The sequence below is a fragment of the Paroedura picta genome, chromosome 3, assembly GCF_049243985.1.
Source record: "Paroedura picta isolate Pp20150507F chromosome 3, Ppicta_v3.0, whole genome shotgun sequence".
Lineage (NCBI taxonomy): Eukaryota > Metazoa > Chordata > Lepidosauria > Squamata > Gekkonidae > Paroedura > Paroedura picta.
In genome coordinates, this window is record NC_135371.1 from 2,970,526 (window position 1) to 2,983,083 (window position 12,558).

Below are 12,558 nucleotides of genomic sequence, written 5' to 3' on the forward strand. Positions count from 1 at the left end.
CTATAGCCTCTTTGCTCTCAGATGCCTCAGTGCCTAGAGCCAGCAGCAGGTAAGGGGAGAGGCCCTGGGCAAAGGGTTGTAGTGGAGGGCTTGCTAACAAGGGCCTCTTGGCCTGCTAGGCTGGCCTTGCTAACGAGGGCCTCCTGGCCTGCTGACTGCCTGCTAAGGAGCTCTGTCCTGGCCCTGCTAACGAGCTCCCCAGCCCTTGCTTGCCCCACTTGATCCAGCTGCAAGCTGCGGCCCAAAGCCACCTTATGCTGCCTGACCAGGGGCCAGGGGAGTGGGCCCTTTCAAGGCCCGTTCTTAGGAACGGGCTTTGAAGCTAGTTACGAAATAAAAAATGCCTTAATTTTCCAGTGAGAAGTCAAAATAATATGAAACGGTGCCCTGATGTGGATTAGTTTTCATGGAGGACAGATCTGTCAATGGCTACTAGCCTTAGTGACTAAGGGGAATTTCCACATTCAGAGGAAGTCATCCTCTGGATACCCATGTCGGGAGGCAACGTCACAGAAAAGCTGTAGCCAGCCTGGTGTGGTGGTTAGGAGCGCGGCCTTCTAATCTGGCGAGCCGGGTTCGATTCTGCACTCCCCCATATGCAGCCAGCTGGGTGATCTTGGGCTTACCACGGTACTGATAAAACTGTTCTGATCGAGCAATAATATCAGGGCTCTCTCAGCCTCACCCACCCCACAGGGTGTCTGTTGGGGGAGAGGAAGGGAAGGCGAATGTAAGCCACTCTGAGACTCCTCTTTGCTTTGTTGTTGGCCCTCCAGAGTAATTCTTTGGCCACTGTGTGAGATGGTTTGCTGGCCTAGATTGACAGTTCATCCGATACAGCATGGCTCTTCTGAAGTTCTTAGGCTCCCATGAAGCTCCTAATGAATCAGACCGTCTGTCGAGGTCAGTATTGTCCACTCAGACTGGGTGTGTCTCTTCAGGGTCTCCGGCAGAGGTCTTTCAGGTCACGTGCAACCTGAACCTTTCTACTGGAGGTACCAAGGCCTCCTGTATGCCAAGCAGATGCTCCACCACAGAGCCACAGCCCCATATCAAATATCTCCTCCGCTTAGAAGGCCATCTGCTGCTGTACCAGCTGGGGCCACAGCTGGGGTTTGTAAAAAAGAAGTCTTTCATTGGGCTATTGCAGTATAAGATGACTTCAAGGGGTGGGGTGGGATTTCCACATCTTCCTGGAGAGCCCAGGAACTGGGCTTTGGCCCAGGAAGCCCCATAGATCCCTTGGGAGGGCCAAGTCCCCTGGATGTAGAGATGCATGACAGGCAGAGGGCGTGCAGCCATTTCTGTTCCTTACTCAAATCTTAGCTCTACAGGTTTCTTGTTGGCCCTCCCTATAGAAGCTCACGGTGCCAGAATCAGGGTTTGGGCCAGGCACCCCTGGCTGCCTTCTTGCAGGGAACAGTCTCTAGCGTCTGGGAATGTGTTATTTGGGAGGGTCCAATGATTGTTTTGGGGGGCAGCCTGGTCCTAGTGTCTGCCTGTGCCATTCTCCTGGGGGAACCGCCTTTGGAGCAGCCGGCACAAGAACGAAGGAACAACTTATGTTGGGGGAGCTTGGTCTGGTTAGCCTGGAGAGGAGACGACTGAGAGGGGATCTGATCCCCATCTTCAAGTATTTAAAAGGCTTCCAGGTAGAGGATGGAGCAGAATTGTTCTCTCTTGCCCCAGAGGGAGGGACGGACCAGAACCAATGGGATGAAATTAATGCAAAAGAAATGTAATCTAAACATCCGGAAGAAGTTCATGACAGTGGTTTCTGATTGGAACAGGGTTCCTCTGGAGGTGGTGGGTTCTCCCATCTTTGGAGATTTTAAGAGGCTGGAGAGCCATCTGATGGGAGAGGCTGATTCTGTGAAGGTTCAAGGGGGTGGCAGGTGACAGTGGATGAGCAATAAGGTTGTGAGTGTCCTGCATAGTGCAGGGGTTGGACTAGATGACCCAGGAGGTCCCTTCCAACTCTACTATGGTTCTTGAAGGACAACATCCTCTGAACGTGGAGGTGAATAATGCCTGGCGGAAATTTATTTGGAGGTTGCGAGCTGTTAAATTATCCCGGATAGATTCACAGACAAGGAACAAAGAAGGATCTGGGAATTGGTTTCATCCTCATAAATGAAAAGGCAACACAAGAAGCAGCAGGCCCTCTCCCCGGCCTGGCCTGGCCTGTTTTGCTTGCGTCAGACAGGTCAAGGGGGCACCAATTTTGCCCTCGGAGGAAACAAGGAGGGTTTCTGTTAAAGAAAAGAGAGAATGGGGAGGGGGTGAAAATGGGCAGAAAATGCCCTCCCAAGCCCCATCTCTCTCTGCACGAGGACATTTGCATTTCCAAGCACAATGGAGAGCCCCCCCCTCCCCGCCCTGCCTCTTTTGTTTCCCCAAAGGTGTTAAAGAGGGCTATTTGAATTACAAATCCAGAGAAAAGAAGCCATTGAGACGGCTGTCCAAATGCCTCTTTTAAAATTATTATTTCAAAGATTATGTTATCTTGTGTTTTCTTTTGGTCGAATATTTTACACTTTGTTTCAAGATCAAGATTTACTTCATATCCATACGAAACCAAAAAGGGGTTCCGGAGACATGCAAATGTTTCCATTCCCCCTTTTCAATTTCACTCTTCTTCAGGGTCTTTTAAAAATATATATATACATAATGTGAGCACTTAAGAAACCTCCCTTAAACTCTGGAGCCTGCAAGGCCTTTGCCTGTGAAACAGTTGAAGAAAATGGAGACATTTTGGTTGGTTTGCTCTCTTGAAAAGGATAGTAAAATACTTCGACTGCAAGAAAACAGGGGATAAATAATTTTCGAAATCATCATTTAAAAAGAGACATTTGGACAGCCAACTGGTTGCAGGCTTCATTCATTCATTCATTCATTCATTCATTCATTCATTCATTCATTCATTCATATTTATATATGCTGCCCTCCCCTGAGGCTCAGGGCAGTTTCTTTCTTTTTTGTGGTTCCCCAGCAAGAAGACTCCCCTCCAGGCTGGGCTTTGGGGGCAGGACCCCGCTCTGTCCTCTGGCCCGTCCTTTCCAAGAAGGGAGAATCTGGGGAGTCTTTTTCCTGGGGGGAAAACGTCCAGTCCCTGGAGCGGGGCCAGGCCCGGAAAGGCGCCCAGCGGGAGAGAGAAGCACCCCAAGAAGTGCTGAACATCTGGGCGCTCAAAGGTTTCCTTCCCCGCCGCCCTCGGTCTCTCGTTCAGCGTTTCTCCAGCGCAGGGGTAGTCAAACTGCGGCCCTCCAGATGTCCATGGACTACAATTCCCATGAGCCCCTGCCAGCATTCGCTGGCAGGGGCTCATGGGAATTGTAGTCTATGGACATCTGGAGGGTCGCAGTTTGACTACCCCTGGTCTCTCCTGCCGGGGGCCGTCCCAGGAAGCTGCCCGCCCACCGCCCACCGCCCCTTTGCCAGCCCCGCGGCCCGATTCCGGCTTCCTCGTCGCAGGGATCGCCCAGGCCGGGCAGGGATTGCGCGCATGGAGAGCTCTTGCGCGGCTGCAGGGAAGCGGCGCGGCGGGATCCGCGCCCAGCTCTGGGTGAGTCCCCGGGAGGGGAGGCAGGATCTGCGGGGTGTTTTTGGTGTGGGTGGGTGTTAACTGTTGCGGCTGGGCGTGCAGCTGCTGGCTTTTTTGGATTGCCCCCCCTCCTTTACCTGCCTTCCCTGCAGCCCACCTGGGCGGGTTTGGAGGTGCCGCAGCCCTTTGGAGCTTTTTCCAGCTGCCCCACAGGGGAGCCCCCCGAGAGAGGCATCCGGCCCGGGCTCCCCCTTGGAGTTGCCTTTTCATCCCTGCGGTCACTTGCTCTGCGGTCACTTGCTCTGACCCCCACAAGCGGCATCCTCTAGGGCAGGGGTAATCAACCTGTGGTCCTCCAGATGTCCATGGACTACAATTCCCATGAGCCCCTGCCAGCAAACGTTGGCAGGGGCTCATGGGAATTGTAGTCCATGGACATCTGGAGGACCACAGGTTGACTACCCCTGCTCTAGGGCAGGGGCATTCACTGGCAGGGCCTCATGGGAATTGTAGTCCATGGACATCTGGAGGGCCACAGGTTGACCACCCTTGTTCTAAGTTCTTTGCTCTGGGATCCGGTCTCTTTGGCCAAGGAGCGGGAGGGAAGTCCTCCTTTCTTGTCCGTGCAGCTTTTCTCTCCCTGGCTGCCCGGGAGGAAACCATCCCTTCCAAAGCACAAATGTTCTGGGGGTTTTGTTCCACAAAATTAGAGCCCGAGAGCACGTTTGGAACCCACCGAGATTTATTCAAGGTGTGAGCTTTGGGGTGCAGGCGCTTGAATAAAACTTGGTTGCTCTTCAAAGTACTCCTGGACTCTGTTTTTGTTGTGCTCCTTCAGACCAACATGGCGGCCCACTTGAACAGACTGCTGTTGTTGTTGTTAATCGGCCCTAAGACATCTCCCTTCCCTCCCCTTCATAGAATCATAGAGTTGGAAGGGACCTCCTGGGTCACCTAGTGCAACCCCCTGCACTATTTATTTTATTGTTTAGATTTATTGCCCGCCACTGCCCTAACTGGCTCTTGGTGGGTTACAATTGTCCGTGTTAAAAGCCCCATTAAAACCCCTTAAAACAATTCCAGAAATCCATCCATATAGAATAACAGACTATGCAGGACACTCACAGCTCTATTGCTCATCCACTGTCACCTGCCACCCCCTTGAATGTTTCCAGAATCATCCGTCAGATGGCTCTCCAGCCTCTGTTTAAAAATCTCCAAAGATGAAGAACCCACCACCTCCCGAGGAAGCCTGTTCCATGGAGAAACCGCTCTGTCAGGAACTTCTTCCGGATGTTGAGACGGAATTTCTTTTGAATTAATTTCATCCCATTGGTTCTGATCTGTCCCTCCGGGGCAAGAGAGAACAACTCTGCTCCATCCTCTATATGGCAGCATTTTAAATACTTGAAGGTGGTTATCTGATCCCCTCCCAGTCGTCTCCTCTCCAGGCTAAACAGACCGAGCTCCCCCAACCTTTCTTCATACGTCTTGGTCTCCAAACCCCTCCCCATCTTTGTTGCCCTCCTCTGGACACGCTCCAGTTTGTCTACATCCCTCTTCAACTGGGGTGCCCAAAACTGACCACAGGACTCCCAGTGAATTCCCACTGGCACTGGAATTCTCACAGCTATCCTGAAGCGGCTGGGCCATGTTGAGGCTCCTAGGTGGCATGTTCTCGTGGAGAAATAATTCCCACCCCCCCCCACCACCACCACCCTGGCACACACAGTGTAGTTCGGGGGTAGTCAAACTGCAGCCCTCCAGATGTCCATGGACTACAATTCCCAGGAGCCCCTGCCAGCATTCGCTGGCAGGGGCTTCTGGGAATTGTAGTCCATGGACATCTGGAGGGCCGCAGTTTGACTACCCCTGGTGTAGTTATTCTTCTGCAAGGTATTGACCTTTGCAGCCATCAGAATTCGCATTTTCTTGGCGACGATAATTGTATTTCAGGGGCTCCCAAAAGGGAATGCCATTTCCTTTGCCATTAGTTGGATAGATTGCATTCCTTGAGACAATGGAGCAGGCGAGGGGGGTCCTTCCTTGCCTCTCGAACAGTCAGGCAGGGGGATCCACTGGGCCACGTTTTCCTCTTTCAGAGACCCCCCGTGTCCTTGGAGGAGGTGGCCGTGTCCTTCGTGGAGGAGGAATGGGCTCTGCTGGATCCGGGCCAAAGAGAACTCTTCTGGGAAGTGATGGAGGAAAATCACGAGGCCCTGGCCTCTCTTGGTAAGGACCTTTCCCCTTGGTTATGAGAGGGTGTGGGGAGACTCCTGAATCTTAGAAGGCACCTCCAGACTGTTTCTCTTCACTTCAAGAAGGACGTAGATAAAATTGAAAGGGTACAGAGGAGAGCGACGAGGATGATCTGGGGCCAAGGGACCAAGCCCTATGAAGAGAGGTTGAGGGACTTGGGAATGTTCAGCCAGGAGAAAAGGAGGTTGAGAGGGGACATGATAGCCCTCTTGAAGTATTTGAAAGGTTGTCACGTGGAGGAGGGCAGGATGCTTTTTCTGCTGGCTGCAGAGGAGAGGACACGCAGTAATGGGTTTAAACTTCAAGTACAACGATATAGGCTAGATATCAGGAAAAAGTTTTTCACAGTCCGAGTAGTTCAGCAGTGGAATAGGCTGCCTAAGGAGGTGGTGAGCTCCCCCTCACTGGCAGTCTTCAAGCAAAGGTTGGATGCACCCTTTTCTTGGATGCTTTAGGATCCTGATCCTGCGTAGAGGAGGGGGTTGGACTAGATGGCCTGTGTGGCCCCTTCCAGTTCTATGATTCTAGGATTCTTTCTCTCTATAAGTCCTCCCTCAATGTCCAGGTGCCCAGAGGTCAGCGAGGGGAAAGAGTGAGTCCCTGCAGTCAGTTAAGTTTAGTATTGTGCTATAGGAGGGCGGAGAGCACTGGAGCAGGAGATCTTATAAAACACGCAAGAAGACGAATTCATGTGTGTGGGGTGGGGGTGGGGGCTGTCTCCCCCACTGAGAAAGAAGAAGAAGAAGAAGAAGAAGAAGAAGAAGAAGAAGAAGAAGAAGAAGAAGAAGAAGAAGAGTTGGTTCTTATATGCCACTTTTCCCTACCCGAAGGAGGCTCAAAGCGGCTTACAATCGCCTCCTCTCCCCACAACAGCCACCCTGTGGGGTGGGTGAGGCTGAGAGAGCGCTGATATCACAGCCCGGTCAGAACAGCTTTATCAGTGCCGTGGCGAGCCCAAGGTCACCCAGCTGGTTGCATGTGGGGGAGCGCAGAATTTAACCTGGCATGCCAGATTAGAAGTCCGTATTCCTAACCACTACACCAAACTGGCTCTCTTTTCTATTCCACTTTCCCAAACACTTCAGATTTTTAAAATTCTGTTTGGGTGTTGCTGTGCAGGAGACGACATTTCCCAGAAGGCCTTGCAAGAACCAGAGAGCTCAACCTTGCCGTTCCTAGGTGGCCGGGGGTCGTTTTTTCCTCGAGGTGGACGTTTATGGAACGTGGAGTTCTGCAGGAAGTCTCTTCTTTCTAGTTTTCCCCGGCTGGAAAGAGAATTGGGCTTCTGCATGGCCACAGGAAAGGTGAGTTAAGGATCAGTTGATTGGCCGAATCGGGTCCTTCTTTGCCCCTTGAAAGCTCGGGGAAAGGAACAGACGATCAACGGGGCCACCTTTCCCTCTTTCAGAGCTCCCCGGTGTCCTTTGAGGAGGTGGCCGTGACCTTCACGGGGGAGGAATGGGCTCTGCTGGATCCGGGCCAGAGAAAACTGTACTGGGATGTTACGAAAGAAAATTATGAGAGCTTGGCCTCTCTGGGTAAGAATCTTTCAAATTGTACCAGTTCTTACTGTGTTGTCTTTACACAGTGGATTTTGTTCTCTTGTATTATTGTTCTATATTATGTGTTCCATTTTGTATTTTTTAGCTTTCTCCAAGACAGCTCGGTGTGTGGTTAACTACTGCTGAAGATTTTTCCAGGACGCAAGTTCTCAGTGTAGAAAATCCCATTCCCTACTCACTTTACCTCTTAACTGGTGTTTGTATCTTCTTATCCTTATTTTTTTCCTGTTTCTCGTTTGTAGTTTCAGCTGTGAGGGAGATGGGGAGTGAGAAGGAATCAGGAAGGAGAACTGTGAGAAAAGACAAAGATCTGCAGATGGAAGGAAAATATGAAGGACAAATGCTACCTAAGAGACACCGCAGAAGGAGAAGGAGGGAAGCAAAAAAGAATCGAAGGAAGGAATTGGGTGCCTGTCAGGGAAGGAGTAAGCCTAAGGCCTCAGCCCAGCATGAAACAGGGAAGAGGAAGATAAGAGATACTGGTGCCATGAATCCGGAAGGGTCCTGCTTCAAATTGCGTGTAGAAACATGCCGGAAGAGGTGTAAATGCTTGAAATGCAAGAAGAGTTTCCCCTTGAATGGTGCATTAACCACCCGTCGAAAGATTCAGAAAGGAAAGAAGTCGTATAAATGCTTGGAGTGTGGAAAGAATTTCTCTAGGAGTGGCAACCTCACTCAACATAAAAGGATTCACTCAGGGGAGAAGCCGTATAAATGTTTGGAGTGTGGAAAGTATTTCTCTGGGAGTGGCAACCTCACTCAACATGAAAGGATTCATTCAGGGGAGAAGCCGTATAAATGCTCGGAGTGTGGAAAGTGTTTCTCTCAGAACAGCAGCCTAAAGAGACATCAAGATGTTCACACAGGCGAGAAGCCGTATAAATGCTTGGAGTGTGGAAAATGTTTCTCTCGGAATAGCTCCCTGATGATGCATCACAAAATGCACACAGGGGAGAAGCCGTATAAATGCTTGAAGTGTGGAATGTGCTACTCTCGGAGTGGCCACCTATCGTCACATCAACACGTTCACACAGGTGAGAAGCCACATAAATGCTTGGAGTGTGGAAAGTGCTTCTCTCGGAGTAGCCACCTAAAAGCGCATCACCAAGTTCACACAGGGGAGAAACCATATAGATGCTTGGAATGTGGGAAGTTTTTCTCTCAGAATAGCGGCCTCATAGGACATCAAAAGGTTCATACAGGGGAGGAGCCATTTAAATGCTTGGAGTGTGGAAAGTGCTTCTCTTGGTATAATAGCCTACTGGTGCATCACACTATTCACACAGGGGAGAAGCCATTTAAATGCTTGGAGTGTGGAAAGTGTTTCTCTCTGAATTCCAAACTAACTAGGCATCAAAAGGTGGTTCATGCAGGGGAGAAGCCATTTAAATGCTTGGAGTGTCAAAAGTGTTTCTCTCGAAATGACAGACTTGTGAGACATCAGAAGGTTCACCGAAAGGAGAGTTTGCATAGTGCTTCTCTGGGTACAGCTAGCTAACCAAATTTCAAAAGGTTAATCACAGCAGAATCCTTACAAATGCTTGGAGTATGTAACATGCTTCTCCCAGAATGGCTTCCTAACTTTACGTCAAATCATCCATCCATCCATCCATCCATCCATCCATCCATCCATCCATCCATCCATCCATCCATCCATCCATCCATCCATCCATTGGCATTCCATAGTATTGCAACACATAAGTGAGAAGAAGTCAAACCGGAGAGATATATAAACAACAACAAAGCTCCAATTGCAATAGTAGTAATCTGTTTTAATTGTTAAGGGTTTTTATTTTTACTGGGTTTTTAACAGAGGTTGTAGCCTTCCACGAGCCTCCTGGGAGCGGCGGATAATAAATTCAATAACAACAACATCAACAATAATAATATATACTAAAACTTAGTTCTAACTTTTAGAACTTCCACCAAGAATTTTGCAACTGTGGGTGTAATTTCAGGCGAATAAATGTTTCATAAGTATCGAAATCCACTTTCCTTATTTACAAATCCTTTAGAACAGGGGTAGTCAAACTGCGGCCCTCCAGATGTCCATGGACTACAATTCCCAGAAGCCCCTGCCAGCATTCGTGAATGCTGGCAGGGGCTTCTGGGAATTGTAGTCCATGGACATCTGGAGGGCCGCAGTTTGACTACCCCTGCTTTAGAATGTAATAAAGGGAGAAGAAATTCTTTACGAGGAACCTGACAAGGCTATCAATCTAGGATGGCGTGTTGGGTTGAATCCAGTGAGTCTGCAGAGCATAACCGTAACCTCTCCTGAAAGGGAAGCTTCTGATATCTCCCCGCTCCTGCCTTAGAGGGGACAATATTCATTGTAGCCATCATGAAAGCTCTGTGCTGGGTAGGGCTGGCAAAAAGTTCAAACACAGGAGAAACCACATCCGTTCTTTGTATGGAAAGTGCTTTTCTCAGGATGGTGACCTCAGAAAGGTGAAAAGCTATACAAATGCTTGGGATCTGGAAAGAGTTTCTCTGGGAATGGCACCTTAACTGCACACCAAGAGATTCACGCAGGGGAGAAACCATATTAACGCCTGGAGTATGGAAAGAGCTTCCACTGCAGTAGTGGTAGCTGTTGAGGCAGAAGTCATCTTAATAGCATTTTCTAGTCTTTTCAGTTCTCGCTGACTTGTTGCATGTCCAATCACCCTGGAACAGAAAGGGATAACTGTCCAGGCCACCCACTCAGGCTTGCTGACTGGCTCACACAGGTCCGCTGTCAATCTGCCTACCCTCACCCTAGAAAGTTCCATGAATGCTGCTCAGTGATTGGTTGAGGAGGTCATGGGGTTATGGCCTACAGCTTTTTAGAAGTATATTTAATGAGAAGAAGATTGACCCTTTTCCTTTTGCCTTTCTCCCCATCCCTCCTTGCTGTCAGTAAGATGCCTGTACTGTGCTGTTGGACTCCTTGTTTCGAGCACCAATTTATGGGGGGCTCCATTAGGCCTCCAGTATTTGGCAATTTTATATGGAGCCTCTTGTGACGCAGAGTGATAAGGCAGTCGTCTGAAAGCTTTGCCCATGAGGTTGGGAGTTCAATCCCAGCAGCCGGCTCAAGGTTGACTCAGCCTTCCATCCTTCCGAGGTCAATAAAATGAGTACCCAGCTTGCTGGGGGGTAAACGGTCATGACTGGGGAAGGCACTGGCAAACCACCCCGTATTGAGTCTGCCATGAAAACGCTGGAGGGCGTCACCCCAAGGGTCAGACATGACTTGGTGCTTGCACAGGGGATACCTTTACCTTTATTTGGCAATTTGCTCATTTTATTTGGTGCATTTTGCAGCCACTAAACGAGATGCCTTGTTTTATTTCCTTTTCTTGAATTTCAGACTAACACTGCCATGTTTGTTTTGGTTTCCGTTGTATGCTTTTTTATGCCCTGGTATTGCTTTAAATGGACTTAAATGAACTTGCATGGACTCCGGGGAATGGTAGAGGACAGGAAGGCCTGGAGGATCATTGTCCAGGGGGCCGCGAACAGTCGGACACGACTTCACACCTAACAACAACAATTGCTTTAATGGGGTTTTATTGGGGTTGTAGCATAGACAATTGTAAGCTGCCATGAGCCGGTCTTGGGAGTGGTGGGAAATAACATACTACTACTACTACTACTACTACTACTACTACTACTACTACTACTACTACTACTACTACTACTAGGGAGTTCCTGAGAGTTATCCCCAGGTACAGCTTGGTTACAATGTCTTCACCAAGGCAGAGTCCTCCTTCCCAGTATTATGGTGGCCCATTTCCTGGCATGCTGTAATGCTTAAGAACGGCTGCCCCTAATCTGCCTTTGAGCTGCATTGCAAGGCAGGGGGGGGGGCAGTCGGGCAGAAGCGCCACCCAGAGAGGACAGGAGACTGTTTACAATGGCTCTGCAGCGCTGAAAGGGTTAAGGCCAGCGAGCCGTCTGCTGGAGCGGCCAAGGGGCGGGGAGGAGACAAAAGGGGCTTCTCCCGGGGTGGGGTGGGCCAGCGGCAGCAGTAGGGAAATGTCTGCAATTTTTCCTTCATAATAATATTCCTGGTACATCTTAGCAAATAAGAAACTTCAGTCTCCTAAACGGAAAGCCAGTATAACGAGAAGCAAAAGCCTCATCCAGACTCGGAGTGGTGCTGAATTTTGGGAGAGCTGTGCCAGAGATTGGGTTTGAGGTCATGGAGAAGATGCCGGTTGGTGCATCTTCAAGGGACTTGCTAGACCAGGGGGGGCAAATTGTGACTCTCTGGATATCCATAGACTGCAATTCCCATGAGCCATGCTGACTGGTTCATGGGAACTGCAGCCCACGGGCATGTGGAGAGTCACGGTTTGGCCACCCCTGTGCAAGCCCTGCTCTGCTCAAAGGCAACAGGCCTGCAGTGTTACTTGCTGGCTGCTGGATTTGTTTTAGTTATTGTTCCAAACACAGAATCACAGAATCCTAGAGTTGGAAGGGGCCACAGAGGCCATCTAGTCCAACCCCCTGCTCAACGCAGGATCTGCCCTAAGCATCCTAAAGCATCCAAGAAAAGTGTGTATCCAGCCTTTGCTTGAAGACTGCCAGTGAGGGGGAACTCACCACCTCCTTAGGCAGCCTATTCCACTGCTGAACTACTCTGGCTGTGAAATTTTTTTTCCTGATATCTAGCCTATATCGTTGTACTTGAAGTTTAAACCCATTACTGTGTGTCCTCTCCTCTGCAGCCAATGGGAACAGCATCCTGCCCTCCTCCACGTGACAACCTTTCAAATACTTAAAGAGGGCTATCATGTCCCATCTCAACCTCCTTTTCTCCAGGCTGAACATTCCCAAGTCCCTCAACCTCTCTTCATAGGGCTTGGTCCCTTGGCCCCAGATCATCCTCGTCGCTCTCCTCTGTACCCTTTCAATTTTATCTACGTCCTTCTTGAAGTGAGGCCTCCAGAACTGCACACAGTACTCCAGGTGTGGTCTGACCAGTGCCGTATACAATGGGACTATGACATCTTGTGATTTTGTCTTCTCAAGAGGGTTTGTAGTTATTTTCACCAATGCCGGTATCCCAAGGGGGGATGTCAGAGCTGTGAATTCTCACCGTCCTTTCATGAAAACAAAATCTTCATTTTATTCATTATTTATTTATTATTATATTTATAAACCGCCCTCCCCGGAGGCTCAGCAATTTGACGTTGCTGCTTG

General features: G+C 49.6%; 1 protein-coding gene across 3 annotated transcripts; it reads left to right on the forward strand.

Annotated features, from left to right (window-relative positions):
* Positions 1-28: 28 nt before the first annotated feature.
* Positions 29-9,345, forward strand: LOC143834028 (uncharacterized). 3 transcript variants are annotated; one of them, XM_077330538.1, is made up of 5 exons: positions 29-903; positions 5,647-5,776; positions 6,923-7,107; positions 7,212-7,341; positions 7,608-9,345. In XM_077330538.1, the coding sequence occupies exons 2-5, from the start codon at positions 5,743-5,745 to the stop codon at positions 8,861-8,863; spliced, it is 1,605 nt and encodes a 534-aa protein (XP_077186653.1). In that variant the 5' UTR covers positions 29-903; positions 5,647-5,742; the 3' UTR covers positions 8,864-9,345. The 3 variants fall into 3 exon arrangements, with proteins under 3 accessions (XP_077186653.1, XP_077186652.1, XP_077186655.1); XM_077330537.1 differs by lacking the exon at positions 29-903 and adding an exon at positions 3,423-3,565; XM_077330540.1 differs by lacking the exons at positions 29-903; positions 5,647-5,776 and having other exon boundaries at positions 6,931-7,107; positions 7,451-9,345.
* Positions 9,346-12,558: the final 3,213 nt, after the last annotated feature.

Coding starts and splice junctions, on each gene's coding strand:
- LOC143834028 (XM_077330537.1), top strand. CDS start 3,506: ATGGAGAGCTCTTGCGCGGCTGCAGGGAAGCGGCGCGGCGGGATCCGC. Junction 5,777..6,922: donor CGAGGCCCTGGCCTCTCTTG/GTAAGGACCTTT, acceptor GTTGCTGTGCAG/GAGACGACATTTCCCAGAAG. Junction 7,108..7,211: donor TCTGCATGGCCACAGGAAAG/GTGAGTTAAGGA, acceptor TCCCTCTTTCAG/AGCTCCCCGGTGTCCTTTGA.